This window comes from Cyclospora cayetanensis, unplaced genomic scaffold, assembly GCF_002999335.1.
Source record: "Cyclospora cayetanensis isolate NF1_C8 unplaced genomic scaffold, CcayRef3 CcayRef3_contig_190, whole genome shotgun sequence".
In the NCBI taxonomy this organism is placed as follows: Eukaryota; Apicomplexa; class Conoidasida; order Eucoccidiorida; family Eimeriidae; genus Cyclospora; species Cyclospora cayetanensis.
In genome coordinates this window covers 45519-65476 of record NW_020312137.1, presented here as the reverse complement: position 1 = coordinate 65476, position 19958 = coordinate 45519, and the positions used below count along the sequence as shown (strand labels likewise).

The 19958-nt window shown below is 52.7% G+C and overlaps 4 protein-coding genes across 4 annotated transcripts; 3 read left to right on the top strand and 1 right to left on the bottom strand.

Annotated features, from left to right (window-relative positions):
• Window positions 1-1854: 1854 nt before the first annotated feature.
• On the bottom strand, window positions 1855-6354 carry LOC34621883. The gene is made up of 8 exons (XM_026337585.1): window positions 5090-6354; window positions 4523-4920; window positions 4040-4215; window positions 3645-3771; window positions 3247-3455; window positions 2626-2693; window positions 2417-2467; window positions 1855-1978 (listed from the first exon to the last, which is right to left on the bottom strand). Exons 1-8 carry the CDS (start codon window positions 6352-6354, stop codon window positions 1855-1857), a joined length of 2418 nt encoding a protein of 805 aa, XP_026193370.1.
• Window positions 6355-10259: 3905 nt separating this feature from the next.
• Window positions 10260-11321, top strand: LOC34621882. Its single transcript, XM_026337584.1, has one exon. The coding sequence runs from the start codon at window positions 10260-10262 to the stop codon at window positions 11319-11321; it is 1062 nt and encodes a 353-aa protein (XP_026193369.1).
• Window positions 11322-13271: 1950 nt separating this feature from the next.
• On the top strand, window positions 13272-15763 carry LOC34621881. Its single transcript, XM_026337583.1, has 5 exons — window positions 13272-13504; window positions 13694-14036; window positions 14349-15231; window positions 15374-15445; window positions 15606-15763. The coding sequence occupies exons 1-5, from the start codon at window positions 13272-13274 to the stop codon at window positions 15761-15763; spliced, it is 1689 nt and encodes a 562-aa protein (XP_026193368.1).
• A 1887-nt stretch (window positions 15764-17650) lies between these two features.
• LOC113147343 (thermitase-like) lies at window positions 17651-19791 on the top strand. Its single transcript, XM_026337582.1, has 3 exons — window positions 17651-18551; window positions 18709-18814; window positions 19548-19791. Exons 1-3 carry the CDS (start codon window positions 17651-17653, stop codon window positions 19789-19791), a joined length of 1251 nt encoding a protein of 416 aa, XP_026193367.1.
• The last annotated feature ends 167 nt before the right edge of the window (window positions 19792-19958 follow it).

Genomic DNA, 19958 nt, shown 5'->3' with positions numbered 1-19958 from the left:
CACTCCGCCGGAATGAAGTTCTCAGCAACGCGAAACGCTGAGCGGGACGAAGGATGAAGCGGAGGCGCAGAAAAGACAGGGGGCGTGCTCATGCAGCCCGTTCGAAGCTCTGGAGGTGACTGCTTTTCCCCAGTTTGCTTGTGCCCATGAAGAAGCTTTTTGGCAGTACAGAAGCTCTCTATGGGAAAACCCACCCCTCCAGGAGGAGGCCTGCATGCGCTCCAGAAAGCCCCAACCGACCCTACGCGCCTGACCATCGAGCCTGGCCTCCGTTTTGAGGCTTCTTTAAGGGCCTTCGAACCGCCCGCGTGTTTTCCGCAAGAGATGTTTCTCGCCGACCAACTAATTTCAAAGGCAAAGCGGCGAAAACACGGCCCCGCATGCCCCCTCAACACGCTGCGCTCCCGAACGCCGTGCTGGAAGCTGCCTACGGGGGGTCTTCGCCTTTGTTTCAGGCCCTAAAAGGAGCTACCTGACGCGAAACGGCAAGGCGCTAAGTCTGTGGCCGCTGTTTCACGACGGCAGTCTGCTTCTGGGGGGTTCAGACGAGGGAGATCCCGGGAAACAAGGAACAGTTTATGGGGCCGAGCAACGCCCTGTCACGCGTTTTTCTTTTGAGTCTTATTCTATCTGGCATCGGTAAAAAATTTAGTGGAGGATTGTACCGCGCGTGCTTGGTGTGTGTACTGTGGCGTAGCGTCAGCTGGCTCGGTACCGAAGACGCAGTGGCGTGGTGTGAGGACGAGGACGTCCTAGAAGCTCTGTGTAACTAGCTCCGAAGGCTCCGAGTTCCTTGAGGGTGCAGCTACACACACGCCAGCTGTCGCTCCCCTCTCGTAGCGGAAATCCAAGGGGCGCAAACGGGGCAAGGGGGGATGTCCTCTAAAAAATGCGCAGTAGCTCCACACAAGAAGGCGGGAGCTCCTCTTCTTAGAAGAGCAATAGCTTTAGATCATGTTAGGATTAAGGCTGCAGTCGCCTATCTCCCTACAGAGACAGTCGCAACAATGGGCCTTACGCCCTGCGACCCTTTGTCCCTCAGCTTCTCAATCTCCCCGCACACTAAGCCACAGTGGAGGCAGTGTCTCTCGAGGATGTGAGAATACGTTTCCTGGTTCCATCGACTGCGTGCTGAGACGGCTACTGCTCCAAATGATGAATGGACAACGTGACAAGAAAGGCCGCTATCTGTCAGCGCAGGTTTCACTTCCGTTTCTTGGGTCAAACGTGTGTAGTCTTTCGAGCAGACTGTGTGGGGCGCTCTTCTGCATTCGTATATAGCAGTTACGCGTGAGGACCTGCTTTGCGTATTGCCCGAACCTGCATGCATGCATTCGGTCGTCTCCCTGATTTCAGTATAGAGAGGGTTTAGAAAGTTCGATCCCCTAACGAATGCATGCAGCGCAACCAAGCTGTTTCTGCCGACTCGCGAACAGGAAAGCGGCAGAACGTGCGTGCTCCTGTCGTACTCGCCAGGCTTATAGGGAGGGGACCCCCCAAGTTGCGTGCAGTAACTGTGTTGGTGTAGTGTGGACCTTCAAACTTTTCCACCTTTTCGACCTCTTCACGACGGTCTTAAGGACCTCCCGAATTTCAGAACGTGTTTCAGCCGCCCTTGCGGAAATCCCGAGCCAAAATTTTCCCCCAAAGTGTGCCCCTCGTCGGCCGCAACATGCCACACGTATGGAGATCCGCATGCTGCCCCCGTTTCACTCGCCTACACACTACGAGTAGGCAACTGCTAGCAGCTAACTGCAGTGCACTGGAGGCCAGTGACAAGGCCTGTCGGTCGCCCAACGCGAAGATCGCTCAGCACTGCAGGCCGAAGCAGTAGCACGAATTCTCCGCACGGCTTCACTCGATGCCTGCCCTCTCATGGCCGCTTCGTGCGGCTCTGTTGACACGCGCACAGACTTGACACGGAATTAGAGGACTCGTCGGCTCGAGCCTACAGTTCCACCCACTGCACCCCGCCACCCTTCATCATGGCAACATCGGACGCGCTCGCTAAACGCGTCGAAGGCAGCTAGCGCACTATTACTCCACGCGGCTAGCAGCGGTGAGGCCGATGCTGGTTCCATTCTTTGGAGCAGCCAAGGTCGTTCTCACCGCACTGCCCTCGCTTGCTGCGCACCCCGCAGATCGCACCGAGAGCCCAAAGAGAAAAAAGGCGTTTTTGTACGCAACAACGCATGCAGGTAGCTGGGCCCGGGAATGGCAAGGGGTCAGCTGCCGCGTATCGCTTTACTGGCGTTGCACAAGTTGGTGGAGAGGCGCTCTCTACGGGTGCAGCTCGCTGGCGTGCGTGGTGCGCGTGATGTCGGCGCTGTACGTGTCTCGAACAAATCGAAATATCGAGAACCACTCCTCCAACGAACGCGCATTCACTGTCTCCCCGTAGATCACAAAACTTGACCGCGGCTGCATAAAGTACCGAGGATCCGCCTGCTGAAACCACGTGGGATATCTGCAGCAGCCACAGGCATGCCACAAACACGCGCCCTTGACGGAAAGCCTCAATATGAGAGCTGATGCACGCAAAAGCTCAGCTGCGAAAGGAGAACACTGGAAGACAGGAGGGGGAACCAGCAGCAGCTCAAAGCAACGGCCCTTTGGCCGCGGTACCTCGTTGGGTTGCAGCGCATAAGCCATGGCAACATGCCAAAGCCAATGCGTCTGTACTGATCCGGAACCTGCAACAATATAATCGCATGCATCTGCACGGAGAAAGCTGAGGCGAGCCTTTGGTGCTCTGCTTGGGGGCGCAGACACGTACGTGTGGTGGCAGATGACCAAACGAAAAACGCAGCAAAAAAGCAAAAGCCGCTGCTGAGAGGTCCCCTGACCCTTCAGAGAAAGTCGCCCCCACCAACGGGCTTGAGTACTCGAGCCGTTTATGTGGCAAAGCGTGTTGCGCGATTTTGCGTCTGGAGAGAGAGGCTTCTTCTGGAGAGCCCTCTGATTCCCACACGGCCTTGATGCAGAAGCTGCTGCTGCTACTGCAGCTGCTCACGGTGCAGGGTGTGAACTTCACTACCCCCCGCGCAAAAGAAGCGTCCTAGCGCAGTCTCCAGGCTGACATAGCATATTTTTGCTGCGTATCGCCATTAAGGCGTTGCATCACCAGCGTGCATCATCACTTGGTCAAGGCAAAACATGTGCTGCTCGTTAACCTGAATATCTCGATCATGCGGTAAAAGCGTTCGAAGGCACCCTTGCCACCCTGCCTGAAGTGGCCCCACTTACGTCTTTCGCGTTGACACAGAGCGACCCCACTTGTCTGTAGTCTCTGAAATCCTTCCACGCCGCCACTTGTGCCTGTAAAAGGCCACCAACGGGAGAAGGAAGAATCCCTCGCTGGGCAAGCAGCGGGGTGTACAGACTCCACGGCTCGTAACCGGGCTTGAGGTCGTCCGAGGGGACCTTGGCGTACAGAAACGGAAGATAGGACGTGTCTGTACAGCGCAAGCAGCCGCCGAAGCGCTCGCATGAGAAGAGGCTCTCGTAGGCTTTCGCGAGTACAACAGCGCATGCACAACAGCGCATGCACAACAGCGCATGCACAACAGCGCATGCACTGCCGCCAGAGCCAACCTAGAAGCTGCAGGCCGGTTAGCCGCCCTGAATGTGCACAGGAAACGTGCCTGAAAGATGCCATCCTCCATACAAGTACAACTGGGGATTCAGATCCGATTGGCAATGCCGCACGTATGCGTGCTCAGTATACACAAAGTCGGTCTTTTTCTCGAGGGGCCGAAGCGACTTGTATGGCTGTTAGGGCATAGCACAGCTTGCAGGCTTCATGACGCAGTGAGACACGACACCCGCTAGCTTCGCCCTTGAAAGCATGCAAAAGAAGAGGCCTGTGCTTCTCTTGTAAACGGAAGCGCTGGCCCTTGAAGAAGCAGCACACGGGATGTTTACAAGACTCGTTTGCAAACATCGTGCCCCTTCTGTCTCGCTCTTTATCTCTTGGAGCCCCTGCAGCGAGGCTCATGCAACCCAGCACTGCGTGCGCGCAACTGGAGGCTTTACTTACGACTGCGTCAACGAGAGGACCGATGGCGTTAGGAAAAGGCGTTTCGCTGATCCTCGACATGACTTGAAAGTCTTTGAGAGCCATCGCATCCACCCGGCCAGGATAGTGCACGACGACCCAGCCAAACTGCCGTTGCGGGAAGGTTTCGCAGTATTTCAAGTGACGCAGCCGATCGCCTGCATGCGCATAGCAGTTGTCGTTCAGCAGCGTGTGCCTGCGTTTCTTCATGACAAGCCGGCAGGCGGCGCATGCACTTGAATTCGACCATGCAGGAGCCGTTGCGTTCACATGCGTTCAAGTCAGCGAGTCAGCTGCTGCCCCAAGCAGCCCACCGCATGAAGGGACAAAAGCGCATCATGCGGGATAGTGGTTTCCTGAGTGTTTGCTTGCGCGATCCCCCGAAAAAAACTGCCGTGCAAGTCACTCCCTTCTTTCTCCCCTCTCCTCCCATATGCGCTCCGGCCGCCCAGCCACGCTCCCTACCCATGACTATCTCATCGACGTCGCTGACAAGCACGAGGTCGGTGTCTTCAAGAAATCCTGGTGCGATATGCGCATTGCCGTAGTTGTTCACGCCGGCATTGATTTGCGCAAGCATGTGCAGCATCGAGTCACGTTGAAACATCTCGTATTCCCAGCACTTGTCCTCATCTCCCAGAAGCCGCCGACTGCAGCGCTGTGCCACGGGGAGAGACGCCTCGAAGGGCTGCACCAGATGAATGATCTTGTCGGAAAACGCTGCATAGCGATCCTTGTTTCTGTCGAAAAACAGAGGCTTCTGAAACACCCCCAACGTGTGATGGTGGGCCTCCGCAACGACGAAATAATCAACAGAATGATACAGCTCGTGCCAGCGAATTTCCAAGAGGTCTAGGTCATAGCTGCCGAGCAACCCGCAAGCAGGCACACAGTCCACCAGCATGAAGCAAACAAAACAACAAACTTCCCTTCCCAGGGCGCGCAGAACGCTGCTGCATGCCTGCTCCTGCGTGCTCGCAGGATCCTAGAGCCTGCATGTACAGACAGCGGAGTCGGCCGCGTGTCGCTCACCCTAGGATCACGGCATCCACGATTTTGATGGGCTTGGATCTCGGCTCTCCCGTGAAGAATCCGTAGTGCACTTCGCGCGCTCGCCTGCAGTACTCCTCTGCAGGCACATAGTTGTTATGGTCGGTGGGATTCGACAGGGGACTGGAAGGCGCAAGCGGTTGGCGGGAGCTGCTGCGAGCGCCTCTCGGAGATTGTTTCCCCCCGTCAAGGTCGAAGGGCCCCTCAGGAGCAGCGCCCTCGCAAACAGACGGCGTTGCGCCTTCTGCCGACTCCCGTCGGTGGGGAACGCTCTCCCCGAATCGCAGTTTCCACTGCTCGCGAGGCAGCGGCACTACCCAATAGGAGTCTGGAGGACGGCAGGAAGAGTCGATGGCAACGAGCGGCTCCAGCTCAAGGTAGGGGCTCATGAGCGCTAACATAGCGTACATGTCTTGGCGATACAACATGTGCATATACGGATTGAGCGGCCACCACACAGTCAGCGGCTTTCTTGCGAATTCGCTCATGTGGTACTGCCAGCGCACTTTGCCCCACCATCGGTGCAGTCGCAGAGGCACGAGCTGCAGCGCAGTCTCTAAGGAAGGCGTGCAAGCTGCGTCGCCGTGCGAAGCGGCCGACTCCTCTTCGGCTTCTCTGCGGAAGTTCCCGCAGAGTCGCTGCACGTCTCCGAGAAATCTACTCGGCAGAAACATCTGCGTTTCGAGACGGTACGCCTGCGGGGGCGTTTCTTTCGAGGAGGCGAACGCAGCCTTGTGCCGCTGCTTACATGTTGCATAGAGGAACGCTGCGGTGGAAAGTTCGGGGGATAAGTCGAGCGCTGGCGTAGCCGCGAACCCACTGCCAGAGTCGCTACTTTCGAGGTAAAACGGCGTGTCCTCTAGCCGGAGGAGGTGCTGTCGCAGCTCCAGCCGCTCCCGAGCGGTGCTTCGAGCAAAGCGAAACACCCAATGGACTGAGTGCGGAGGCGCGCCAACGACCCTTTTGCCTCCCCCCCCGCCGATCACATTGGCTAGCTGCGGGTGGTTCTGCAGGAGCGCGTCTGCTTGCTGCAGCACCAATGACGGAGGCCGAACAAGCTCCCCGCTCTCAGGCGTAGTGCACAGGTCATCGTCAACTTCGTACCGAAACAAGCCGTACCCCGTATCTAGGAAACGGTTTTTCAAGCTGTACTCCTTGGGCGAGCTCAGGTGGATCAAAAACAGCCGCAACAGAAACTGGAGCAACACTAACAGTGGAAGAAGCAGCAATACACCGCGCCACCGCATGGCGATATTCGGCTGGGCAACGGAACTCGCGTTCTTCTATATCCCCAGACAGCGCGGTGTCTTCGCCAAAGCCGCTTGCGGGTGCTGCAGACCTGTTTACGAGGGAGCGCCTCGAATGTGCATGTAGGCGGAGCCCGAAATACGACAGGCTTAAACTCTTTCACAGAATTTTGGCCTGGAGGAGGCTGCCTGCTTGCGGAACATGCCGATCACTCTGTGCACAGGGCATGTCTCATCGTACTACCTTTAGCCGACGCATGAAACGGGCTCCCTGAATACCTCAGAAGCGCTCAATAGGAGCTCCCCAACGCCATTTTACGATGAACAAAAAACATATATACAGTTAAATTTGGGGTAATGACTGTTAGAGAATGCGCAGTCCCGCATGCAACTTTGCGCATCGCGCCCAGATCTACGCGAGCCGACCCAAGCATGCTTTGTCCATACGGTGGTACCTTTGTTTGCACAGGGCTACCAATGTGTGTATTACAATATATTCGGAGCTAGCAATTTCCTTGAGGCCTTGGGCATGGCTTCTGCATCGCTGGTGAGGACGGGGTGGCGCGGTGCACACATTCAACTGAGGAATAATCGAAAAGGGTGCCATGCTCGCCGAATGTGTTCCAAAGAGTAGATGTACAGACGCAAGAGATAGGAAGCTCCCTTTTAACAACCCATGCGAACTGCGCCCTCTTGAAAGTTATTGCAAGGATGGTGAAGGGCAGCTCACTGTCATGTGCTCCGGCCAGGTGAGCATATGGTGTTATCGCTGAGCTGCTGTTTGAACATTTATGCTTGCTCATTTAATTCAAGTAGACAATAATACAGACGCTTTCCCAAAGAGTATCGTGGTGCTTTGAAAACCAGGTGTCGCAGTCCGTCTGCGCACTCAACTGGGGACAAGGACGCAACGCATCCAGGGGCGCAAATGACGAAGGAATCAGCCTCCAGGCAACTTACCTGTAGTCATTGCCATGAGCTTTGCGCGTTTTAATGTACTTTGACCCAATTCAAGAAGGCTACGCCGTCAACACTTGCACTGCAGCACAACAAAATTGGCTTCCTGACGCGTACGAGCCGCTCAGACCCTCCTCGCCTGCAGAAGCGAGCCACTTTTTGGTTCGCGACGCCCAAAATTTCTTGTGGACCTCGGCAACAGACTGGCTCGGATACCGTATGAATTCTCCGGACCTACTGTTCTTGCATACGGTATTCATGATGCCTCACAGTTACTTGAATGCTTCGACATAACAAGGGCGCATGAACACCTAACACAACCAAGGTAGTTAAGCTCGCTTTCTCCAAGAGAACTGGTGTTGCAACAATCTTTGTAGCGGGCAACCCCCTAATACTCGAGTCATATCTCGCCAAAAAGTACTCTGGAAAAGTACTTACTGCTCGGTTTGTCTGTTCGTCTATCTGATTTGCTAAGGTATTCAGCCCCACAGGCGGCCTGATGCTTCACAAACGTGTGAGGCGTACGATTTTTCGTTTACAACGAAGTCCCAAGCATCCAAGCCTTCATGGATTGCTTCTAGCAATGCCTATTGTCTCAAGACTCCTGTGCTGAAGAGCTTTCGTGTCTTATCCGATGCACGCATTCAAAGCTTGATAACTCACACTGTCATGGTCTCAAAGTACACTATAAACTTTATTAAATTATAATAATCTGTGGGTCTATACAAATCTACCTCACCTGTTCTTTCCGCTATCAAGGATCCCCCCACAGCAGCAGATCTGACCAAAAGGAGGAAAAAGCACGGACAGCAGCACAAACTTGCAGTCAAAAATGTGATCTTAGTTAGCGTGCTACTGCAACGAAGCGAAAGAAACAGCTAGGGTGTACGTTGCTGCACTTTCCAACCACTCCGAGCAGGTACAATTTCTTACCATAGCATCCAAGGCAAATGCACACAACATTGCTTCTTATCGCGCTCAGCTACTGCTAACCTGCAGTTGAGAAGATACGCGAACGCCCAAACCAAAGAGTCGATCCTTTGCTGATCCTTTGCTATATACCTAATGTAGTAGAAATCACCTTAGAGTAGCTAAACCTGACAGAAGAGTAGCAGAGTAGCTATCTGGCCGGAAGCTAGAGTGTCGCTTCGGGATGTATGCGAGCCCTGCAGGTGCCTGTCATGATTTCTAGGGTCAGATTTGCTGCCAAAAGTTGACCGTTGGTCAGATTCATCAGCGCAACGCGCACCTTGGCTGTATATCTCTTAATAAATGGTGTTCGTATGCAGGCACCGGACTCAGTACAAACAAAGTAGTATAACATTTAGTACTCTTTAAGGAGCTCTCTTCTTCCCGTGCCTACGCATTTCAGATTTTCACAATAAGGAGGGAGAAGCAGCTACGGTGCGCGTTGCTGCACTCTCCAAGCACTCTGAACATAAACAGTTCGTTACACTTAGTATCTTATGCACACGCACATAACACTGCGACCTCCTGTACCGAGCTACCAGTACTCTGCCCTAAATATGATGGACAAAGAGACCAGCCAAGTAGTCGATTCGTCACGTTTTTATAGACAGATACAATGAACGCAAGTCTAGCTACCCCGCAACATTACCTGTCGCCTTCCCCTTCAACCGGAAGCCCGAACAAGAAAAAAGGATCATTGCCCCAGGGTCCACTTAATTACATCCTACTATGCGTTGTATTCCGTTTGGGCAAAGAAGTTCTCTTTAGAGAGCAACTTTTTGTAGCACTACAAGGCAGTTCTTACTGTTGGGCACTCCCTACTACACTAGTTGTAAATTGAAAGTCAGTCAAGAATTGATCGTCTGATTTGGCTCTTTGTACATACAATAATTGTTGCTGCCTCGAGCCCGTCCAATGCTGTATGAACGTTGTGTACCTGTGTGATTTATGAGGAGCTGCGTGTAAGTTGTCTCAGGGCCGAAAAGCCAGCCAGCGTACACATTAGCTCTCTGCCCCCTTCTTGTGGTGCCCGAACCCAGTAGGGTGAGAACAGAAATGGGGGAACATAATATGGACGAACACGTTATAACTTCAAAGTAAGTGTTGCTTTAGCTTGAAGGCTAAGTGTCTACATAAGGGGACACTTAGCGGAGCGCTAAAGTGTAAATTCATACACAGAAGGCACTTCAGGCGTGTGTCACGAACAACAACGGACAGGAAGGAGTCCAGCCGCCCTACCAAACGTGAGCTGTACCCCAATGGCCAGCCTTGGCCTCTGCCAAAGACGATGGTGCGGACTCGCAAGGAATGAGGTTTTTCGTACGACTTTTCAAAACGCATGAGGCGAAACATTCGACACAAACAGGCGATTGTAGCATTGATGGTTCCCCATGCCCAGGAATTGTAGGCAGCCACACGCAATAAATAGGAAGGATTTGTAAAGAAGAGGCCATTAATCTCGCAGTTATTCGCATTTAAAGGTAGTTCTGGATGCTGTTACTCCAGAGGCCTACAGTCTAGTGACGCAGAACTACGATGTCCACACGACTGAAGTGGCACGTCCACGGAGGAGAGTGAGAAATCTGCATGGGCATCTTAACGACTGGAAAACCCTAGCTAGGGAGAAAAAACGGTCCTAAGTGCACATAGAGATTGCTGGAAGTACTGTTGCAATCTGAGTTGGGGCCAGAGCCAAACAACCCCTAGCAGCTCCCCGCCATGCGCCATGCCACTTTAAGTTGTTTGCAACCGTTTCATATGGACCCTTTTTCATTATGGGGCAAAAACAAAATACGAGTGGCTCTGTTAGTATCCAAAGCAGAACATCCTTTTGGCCATATATGCACCGTGTCAGATCCAGTTCGACCATTTTCCAGGGAGGAGCCCCTCGACGGACGCCGAGTTTGGGCGATCCTTTTCCATTCTTCCGTTATTGCCCAGCTAAGAGTGTTGGCTCATAGCAGATCGCAGCTTCGAAAATGGAGAGCATACCTAGAGGGGAAACAAAGAAGGAAGTCACTTCGTCTGGCATCGCGGAGCGGCGAACCGGAGGACGGCTTTCTGCAGGGTCACAGCCCGTCCAGCCTCGTATTTCAGCCCTAGCAGAGTTGGAGCGCCAGCAAGCGGCGCCTCATTTCAGGAGCCATCGTCAGTACCTCTCGTGGGCTGACCGCCAGCGCCTGGTCGATTCTTCGCTTTCAGGCTTATGGCCTGTGCTTGTGGCCCTTGGAATGCTCTGCATGGTATCAATAAGCCTAACGGGACTTGATAACGCAGCCGATATCCGAAACTCTTTCATGGAAGGCATTGAAGAGCCTTTTGTACCTCATGAGGCGGAGACTCTACTTCAGCAGCACCGCGGTGTGGATGTGCAATCAAGCGATGCAGACTCTGACCGTGAATCTGGACCGCTTCTGTTGTCCAAGAAGCGAGAATTCATGTCACAAGATGAAGGGGGGAAGCTGGTGGACTGGGTTGAGCGTCATATCAGCATCAGCGACAGCCTGTTCACACCCAGAGATTACGATGTACTTATGGAAGAGGCCCCCGAGGATTTACTGCCACTGCAACTCGATGTAGCGAAGCTTGCGAATAAACTCAAGACTAAATCTAGGAAAGTTTCCTCATTAAAAATTTTGCTGCAGCTGGACCTGATTGCGGCTGCACAGTTCATGTTGTTGTGCCGCGTTGTTGCCGCCAAGAGCGACCTTCGCGAGGAGTACATGGAGCGGCTGACAGGAATGCTCAAGCTCTTAGTTAACCGGTTCAGTAAGGAATGGAAGGAGGCTCTCAACATGACGCACTATGTTGCGGATGTGCATGAACGCCTACGATACCAGCGGCTCGTCAGTCACATCGCCACCATTACTGAAGAAACAGCTTTGCACATTATGGCGGAAAATAAGCCCGAAAACAAAGGGTCAGCGGAAGTCAAGGATAATCAGAACTGGAAAACCGTGGCATCACGGCTTGAAATGGAGCGGCTACTAGGGGACGCGCAGTTCCCTGAGCTGCTCGCAGAAGCGCTGAGGGTGGACTAAGGGGGCGGATGTTGGGAAGATATTCGTTGAGGAGTTCAGTCGTTTGTCGTGGCATGTGTATGTGTGAAGTGAGCGGAATTTCCCACTGCAGGTGTCATGTACAAATGATAGCCAGCAGAACTCTGGGGGAAAGCCGCGATGCGATTGAGTAGGCTGGCAGGATTCACCCCATCGAGAAATGTGCCTAGAGGTACTCTGCCCCCGCGATATCACGGCGTGAGCATCCCTTTTGCTGTTCTCGGAACAAGAGAGCACTGGCATAGTGCGTGACGAAGTGCTTTTTATACAAGTGGTGGCTACAGCTGCTGTGGCCGCATGCGATCCCAGAAGATACAGGCGACTTGTCGTAGCGGTGCCTCCAGGCTGCCCGCTTCTACTTGAATTACGCAGATCAGTGGATGTCGAACCATCAGGACACAATGCTTAAGGATGCTTGCTAAATGATTGTTACTTTCTTTGCTGTCCTCGCCGTAACTGCACACCTTCGCCCCCTTGGGCCCCATATGAATGCAGCGACTCTATGCGTTGTGCCAATCTCAGCACACACGTGGGAGGGGCCTAGAGCCTGCTTACCGTTTGATAAGCAGTGTAGAGTGTGCGTGTGGCCTCTCGTTACAATAGAGGATACAGCCCAGGGGCTTTGGGAGGTCGTGGACACAATCCAAAGCGGGGAGTGATATTGTCTTCTGTTGGAGCAGTCTATCGAAGCGGACGTGGGATTGTATGATCCTAACTTCTACCCATCACGTTCCCAAGGGACCTAAACTTGGCGCTTGTAGTAAGGACGTATGTGCTTCCCGTTTGTCACTTCGTTTACTCTGCTTTTATGACCTCAGCAGTTCCCAAAGAGGTTTAAGCAGCTTCGTTCACCTTGCGCAATCGCTCGTAATACCCACATGCGCGGAATCCTCGAAGCCGTGATGACTGCAGTCCTTTGAAACTGGTTCTTTCCCTCCCCGACTCCCATCGTTTTTCTAACCCTCTTGTTCGCTTATGCAACATCGCGTAGATACATGGCTTTCAGCAAAAGGATGGAGAACGCCAGTGCTATGGCTGTGGTAGTATAGTTCCTCGAGCAGCCAAACTGACACACGTATTGCCTCTCTTTAAGGCTAGAGTCATGGGTAGTACAGAGAGGAAGGCTCGGTAGGTGGAACCGGTTTTTTATTTAGTTGGCGGCGGGGGTCGATGCTGTACGATGGATCTAGGACGGGTGTTCTGGGTTTAGGCTTTTCTGTGGCTTTTTCAGTTCCAGTACTTGCAGAACTTCAGCTTATTTCTCTGCCTCTGAGCTGCTTTTGACTTAACTGAAGATGGTGTGGGGAGCTTTATTTGTTTCTCTCCGCCCACAAGGGGGAGCGAGCAATATGCGGCCTTCTGCAGCAGCAGCTCCTTGGTCCGTCAAGCAATTATAGAAAAATGGTTGTCTATCGCCTGTCCACCAACAATCAGCGTGTGATTTAGAAAGCTTGCGACTCCTGCGCCTGGTAGTCGAGGTAACCACCTAGAACAATGGCATTTCGTGCGAGCGAAAGATAAACAGAAACGGCTTTGGAAAGCCGGAAGACCAAAGGACCATTTCTTCAGCGCAATCTTTATCAGCTCTGGATTTCAAAATGCGGAATATTTACAGCAATTTTAGCCGAAGCTCTAGCCCGTGTTGTCGTGCAGCATGACTGCGGCGCTGCCACCGCGGTCAGGGCTCTACACAACGCCTGTGAGGCAGCACATACTTCGTCGCATTCCCTGTGCAACACTGGCTTACTTTTGATTCTTTCACTTAGTTATTTCCCATAATATATTGGCGCAATATTCGGCTTGAGTGACGCAGCCTCCTTCATTGTTCATCTCATCCGACACTCCGCTCCGTCCACGGCGATACAAGCGCAACACTGTCCACCGTCTAAAAAGCAAGCCCATCGTATTCTTCTGGCATTCCCTCAATAGAAGATGGCGCCTCTGAGATGGAGTTCTGCCTTGCTGCTCCTGATAGCCGCAGGAAAGTTTGCGCATTCTGAGGAGGAGCCGTCGGTGGAAGATATTGTGAGGCATCGGCTATTGACTGGTTTCAAGGAAGGATGTGATGCAGAAGCAAGTACTGTAAGAAGCCTTCAGAGCGCAGTGAAGACAGCATATGGAGATATGCGCAAGCGGGAGGGCAGATCCCCGCTGTCCGAAGACTCGTAAGACTCTGGCTGTATGCAGACATCGCAGTGCTCACAGTGCTCATGCTAGGAGGCACTCCGACACAGCACCGAGCCAGTCAGCTGACTGCTTACTTGGCAGACAGCTACGAGGCATATGGATTAGGTCTATCGCCGTTTTATGCCTGCGCCGTTGGGTTGTTCCGACTGTTCAACTTGTTTGTGCAGGCTGTACACGGAGGTTCAGGAAACCTTTGCACAGGACAACTCGGCTTACACGCAGAAGCTGATGACCTTCCGAGTGCGCAAGCATTCTGAAGCTGGAGATGGGCAGCTGTTGGGGACCTTAGCGGAGGAAGGAGCCGAAGATAAGTGCTCAGTCGTGCGGCTACACCTTAAGAAGGTGGGCGTTAGTGTTCTTTCCTTGGCGGAGTGCCCCATGGTGGCTTCCGACATGGACGTCGCCGTTTCAGCATTTGAAGATGACGACTGTACATCCTTCGTGGAGCGTGATGCTGTCGTGCACCTTTACCCCACGTTTGAAGGGCCTCCCCACCCTGAACAGGCACAGGTAGGACAGCTTGAAAGTGGCACCCGTGGCATTCAGCCATGACCGATATATACATACATATATATGTACTGCGAAAACTAGCCATCCTTGAGAGCTTTCGCGTCTTGTCTGAACTTACACACGCCGGTCGAGACCTTCCCACGATCTCAGCACTCGTGGGGTCTTCTCGAATAAATCGTGCGCCTAGTCGAGCGTATTGCTGTTGGTTGTGACAAGATAATAAGCCGCCTTCACACTGCCCGACTCCTGCCACCCCCGAGTAGCGGGGAATTCGCCGAATTCGCTGATGAAAATTCGTTCCATTGTGCGCAGCAAACAATCGGGCCTTCCAAAACATTCGACTCTCCTTTGGCGTACTGGCTGGAAGTGACGGGCGTCGACAGAGCCTGGAGTAGACACAGCTGCGTAAGAGATGTCGTTGTAGGGGTCATCGATACTGGGGTGGCCACGTCGCACCCGGATCTGCGATCAAATATGTGGCAAAACGAGTATGAGGTCCCAGGAAACGGTATCGACGACGACCGAAACGGCTACGTCGATGACGTGAATGGATACGATTTTTATTTGAAGCGGCCAGCCGTAACAGACGGCCACGGGCATGGCACTCACGTTGCCGGTATCATCGGTGCAGTTCCTACCACCACTGCCGCCCGCGGGGTGTGCAAGAATGTGAGCATTGCAGGTCTTCGCTTCTTGGACAGTCAAGGCTCTGGTGCGACATCGGATGCGATCGAAGCGATAAACTACGCCATTGAGATGGATTTCCACATGACAAGCAACTCTTGGGGCGGCCCAGATGTCTCAAGTGGACTGCTTCAGGCGATCAAGCGCGCCTCGGCAGTTGACCAGCTCTTCGTTGCCGCTGCTGGAAATAGCGGGAACAACGCAGATACCTTCCCCGAGTATCCTGCTGCTTACAGGGTGGAAAATATAATTTCTGTAGCAGCCACAGATGAATCAGATCGTCTAGCTAATTTCAGCAACTACGGGAAACATGCTGTGCACATTGCTGCCCCTGGTGTTTTCATTTATTCCACATTTCCTCCTGCCACCGCCAAAACACTTTCAGGAACTTCAATGGCTACCCCAGTAATTTCTGGTGTTGCAGCCATGCTATTATCGATCCGTCCAATGGCGGTTTCAGAGGTGAAGGAGTTGCTTTTCGGCACTGCGGAGAGGCCAAGATCGCTCAAAGGTGAGTGGTCAGCCGCTTGTCGTAATTCTATCCACGGCAAAATGAAGAAATTTTAACTGCATCCTACGTGCTTGCAGTGGTTGCTCATTAGGAAGGTCTCTGAGCCCATTACGTGTGTGGGAGCGTGTGCTCTTTGTTACAGATAAGCTGATTACCAACGGAAGGGTTAACGCAGCATTTGCAATGTGTATGGCTGACTTGAAAGGGCAGACAAGCTACGGAGGGAACAAGCAGTCGTTGATTGCACGTCGGCTGAACAGGTTCCACCCTTCGGCCGTAGGATGCTGATCCCAGTTGAAAAGCCTAGAAAATGAAATCCAGTGGTTACAGCATACGTTACGTTTCCCCTTTAATGCCCAGCCCTTTCATGCTAGGGGAGTTCTCCACTGGCAAGCCTCGCACCTTGATAGCCTTTAAAGCTGAATGCCGCTTACGCCGCTCAGCCTGGAATCCGGTGGCATCTGAATTCCTGCTTTCTGCAAGGGAAAGCATGTCTCTAGAGGCACTCTCTTTTGGGGTACTTGTAGGATAATGTGGCCTGTGCATTATCCGACGCGCGTCACTCATTTTGTCAAACAGCATTAACTAACATCATTATTGACTCCTAACCTAGTGGTCATATGCTTGGTGCTAGACCATACAGTACGTGCCCCTTATACAGTTCCGCCTGTAGGGGTTTTTTTGTAGCGTATGCAAGGAGTTCACCGACTACAGCCCACATCCTTTTTTTAAAGTTCGCTCTCCGTAGTCCATAGGCGTACAAACACCCGTTAGATGCATAAGAAGGTCTATGGCTGACGCGACAGAGGTTCACATGTGGTGAACGGAGATACGCTCCTTGCCCACCAGTGCTCACCTTGAGACACATGTGCAAAAGCTGCTAGGATCGGCTCCACGTCTACATGGCTCGGATCCAAATGGAGCCGTATCCAAAGTCTTGGCAGTAAGGTGTGTATGTAGAGGGCCTGTTCGACCGTTTTGAGGCTACTTCCCGCTCCACGAACCATCGGATGTATCGCAGGGCCGTAGAGGCTTGCAAGTAAATCGCTTTACGGTGATTAGCGCATCAGGAATATGGAAATCCTGTATTACACAAAGGCGATAATGTAGATGGATAGCCTGGAGTAATATCAATACAGGTTGGAAATGCAAATTTGCGAGTGTAACCGAGTGCACGTGTGCAATGGGTGCGCCCCACGGTCTACTCTGGGGCGTCCGCGGAAGGGGCCCTGGACCAGTAGGACGTATACGTTGCCATATTCCTTACCTTTGCATTTTCGACCACAAATACTGGTGTTATGAATTTTTGGCACTTCAGATATACTCTTAAAGGCATACGAAACACTGGGTAAGCCACCTTTTTCATTCGCAACGACTGTTGCCCCTGGACAGGTGCTGTCAGGGATGAAATTGGAAAAGCTCTTGCGCTAGATGAAGACCTGGATTACTCTTATAAACTCTCTCAGCTCTTTTCTTTGCATAGCTTTTTATTGTGTGAGCAGATCCCTTGGAAGCTGTATCATGCAGCAGCTGTATGCCTTTCAGTGGCTGTGTCTATTCGTTACTTGCTCACTACTTGCGACTCTACACGTGAGCAACGCACAGCCTGTGGAGAATGCACTTTCCGACCGCCTCTTGGTTTCATTTGGAGAGCAGTGCGACGAGACCGTCTCAGCAGAGCGCGTTCTCAGTTCCCTCCTACTCGGGCAGGCCCGCAGGCAGCACCAGGCTGGCATCAAGCAGTAAGATTCCCTCCAAATACGATGCATACATGAACATATATTCCAAAGACACGGCATTAATCACCACAAGGATGAGTCATATTCATTAGGCACCTAGTTGCGCCCTCGGTAGCCGTGCCTTTGGCTGACAAAAGTGCGTGACCCTTGCACACCAAAGTACCAGTGCAAAAACGGACGGACTTGGTTGGCCATGGTGGATTTGGTTTGCAGAGAAGAAGGCGTACTGGCAACGGAAAGAGTCGCAGACTTTGCTGCATATTCTCGGAATATATTCTCGTTGAAGACTCCTTTGTTTGTAGAGGCGAATGCAGAAGAGAGTCCTCGAGACGATTGGAGTGGCTTGACTGAACCTGAACAAGCACACGCATATCAAGGGGTGAAAACACCGAGGATTCCAAGCATTGTCCGCTGCAGCATCTCCCAGACTACCTTAAAACTGGTTGGCGTATCCGTAGTTTCCTTAGAGGCGTGCCCTCTTGTAGAACCTTCCACCTTGAAGAGGGCATTCCAACAGGACTCTTGCATTGTCTCCGTGGAGTATGATTCCATTGTTCGCCTGGAATCCTCTCTGGTAAGCAGATAAAGACCAGACACCCCTAAAAAGTAAGGGTTTCCAGTATCCAGGAGTGGGCCAAGTTCATGTGGATGTCGGGATAATTTGCATCTTTCACTCCTGCATGCCTCAGGACGGCGAATTTGAGGAAAACAAGTCTCAGGCTAAAAAGCCCCCAGCTGAGTACTGGCAAAGCGTTATCGACCTTGAGTCTTCTAAGGCCCTTGGCACGTGTCGGCGGGAAGTCATTATCGGCGTGATTGACTCGGGAGTCGAGTATGCACATCCTGCACTCCAGCCGAACATTTGGGTCAATGCAAACGAGGTGCCTGCTAACGGAGTCGATGATGACAAGAACGGCTACGTTGACGACGTACATGGATACAACTTCCTCGACCGAAATGGAGATCCAAAAGACGACCATGGGCATGGCACTCACGTTGCAGGTATCATAAGTGCGGTGCCCGAAAACACAGGGGTTTCGGGTGTCTGTGGAGAAATTAGCGTCGCAGCGCTACGCTTCATCAATAAACATGGGATAGGAACGGTATCACTGGCGATCGAGGCTCTGAACTATGCTGTTCAAATGGGGTTTCAAGTGTCTTCCAATTCATGGGGAGGGTCTACCTTTTCATACCAGCTTAGACGTGCTATAGCCCGGGCGAACAAAGCGAATCACTTGTTCGTAACTGCGGCTGGCAACAAGGGCATAGCTATCGATTTTGTACCAGAATATCCAGCTGCCCTCAACCTGCCCAACGTCATTACTGTCGCGGCTACTGATGAGCACGACCGGCTTGCAAAGTTCAGCAACTACGGCAGGATGACTGTGCACGTCGCAGCGCCAGGGGTTAATATTCGGAGCACTTACCCTCCAGACACCTCTGCCCGTCTATCGGGGACCTCCATGGCCACCCCGATTGTGGCGGCAGTGAGCGCTCTGCTGTTTTCCGTCAAGCGCACAACGGTCGTCAAGGTCCGGCATGCGATCCTTTCCTCAGTTGACAAGCTGCCCCAGCTGCGGAGTAAGTTTGCATACGAATATCTGCGTGCACCCCACTGGCCCTAAGGAGAGGATGCTCACGGAAATCCCTTTTTAAGCGTGTTTTACCACGTGCATGCAACTCGAAGCAAGCCTCATGCGCTTCGTTTGTCTTGGGATTGCCTCTTTCCGCGCTGCAGGCCGTGTGAAGACTGGGGGAAGAGTGAATGCTGCAAAGGCTTTGAAGCTCTTTTTGGACGACAGCCCCAAGCAAGTTCGCCTTGCTCCATTCCCAGAAACGAGCAAGTTGCATGCGGCTCTGCCGTGTCTGTCGTGGCTGGAGAGGCTACTGCGCTCTACTGCTGCAGAACTGTTTCTCCTAATGCCACAGCATGGGGCCTACCTCTCTCTCGTGGCCGAGTTGCAAGAATCCAAGGCTCTTGTAAAAAGTGACCTCAGAGTACCCGTACAGAGTCTTTCGCGGTGACGGATCCACGGTCTTCGTATTTTGCCTGGCAGTCCGTGGGTTGAGCGCACGTTCCCCCTGGGGGAAGCTGAGTTTTTTCGACGGAAAGCTGCACACACTAGCCACATCTGAGTGCACGACTTTCCGAAGCTACTGTGCTTAGACTGAGGGGTCAAAGTTTCAGTGCGCTTCCCTGCAGACAGCTCCTTTCGCTTCCACTTGGTTTCGTTGAATGCAAGCTGGGAATACAATACCAGCCGTCTGTGGCGCGCGGTCATCCCTACAGTGTTTATAGTATTACCTTTTTTTTACACAGTGAGAGACTACTGCAGCACCGAACAGGGCTTTCTGCCATAGAAAAGTTGAAGGAAACGGCTCCATAGTCCATGTGGGCACGCGAACGACACAAGCTCGAGTGGAGCAGGCCGGCTACCCTATCGGCACAAACCTCCTCTAAGTGACTTCCGCCGCCGATGCGCATCACTTGTTGCGCTGAGAAGCGACTCTATACACCTAGCTCCGAATGCAGCCAGACATATGAGAACGACATGGCATGCGATTGCCACCACCAAGGATTGCACATACACGCCCCAACACCGTCATGGTAGACAGTCATTTCCAAGACACGCACATACGATGCGCCCAAAAAGAGATTCCTGCCCAGCACGAGCATACAACTTTGCCCATCAGAAAGAAAACAGCATTCGCACAGTGGACTACTGGACGCTTATGGAACTGGATCATGCGCACCCCAGAAGGTCCTATTGGCCAATGTGGAATGCAGACGCACTCCGGGGGGTCGGGTCGCACAGTGTGATGTGCGCGCACAGGGTTTTCTCCCATGTGACCACTGCTTCGAAAATACATACTAGTGACAGCTTGTCCGCTCGCGCTCGCCCATTCAACGCTTGTACTAAGGCCTCTCTAGCAATTCTTCGCTGGACATACAGAATTTGCGTGTCTGACGTGCATAGTTCATATTTT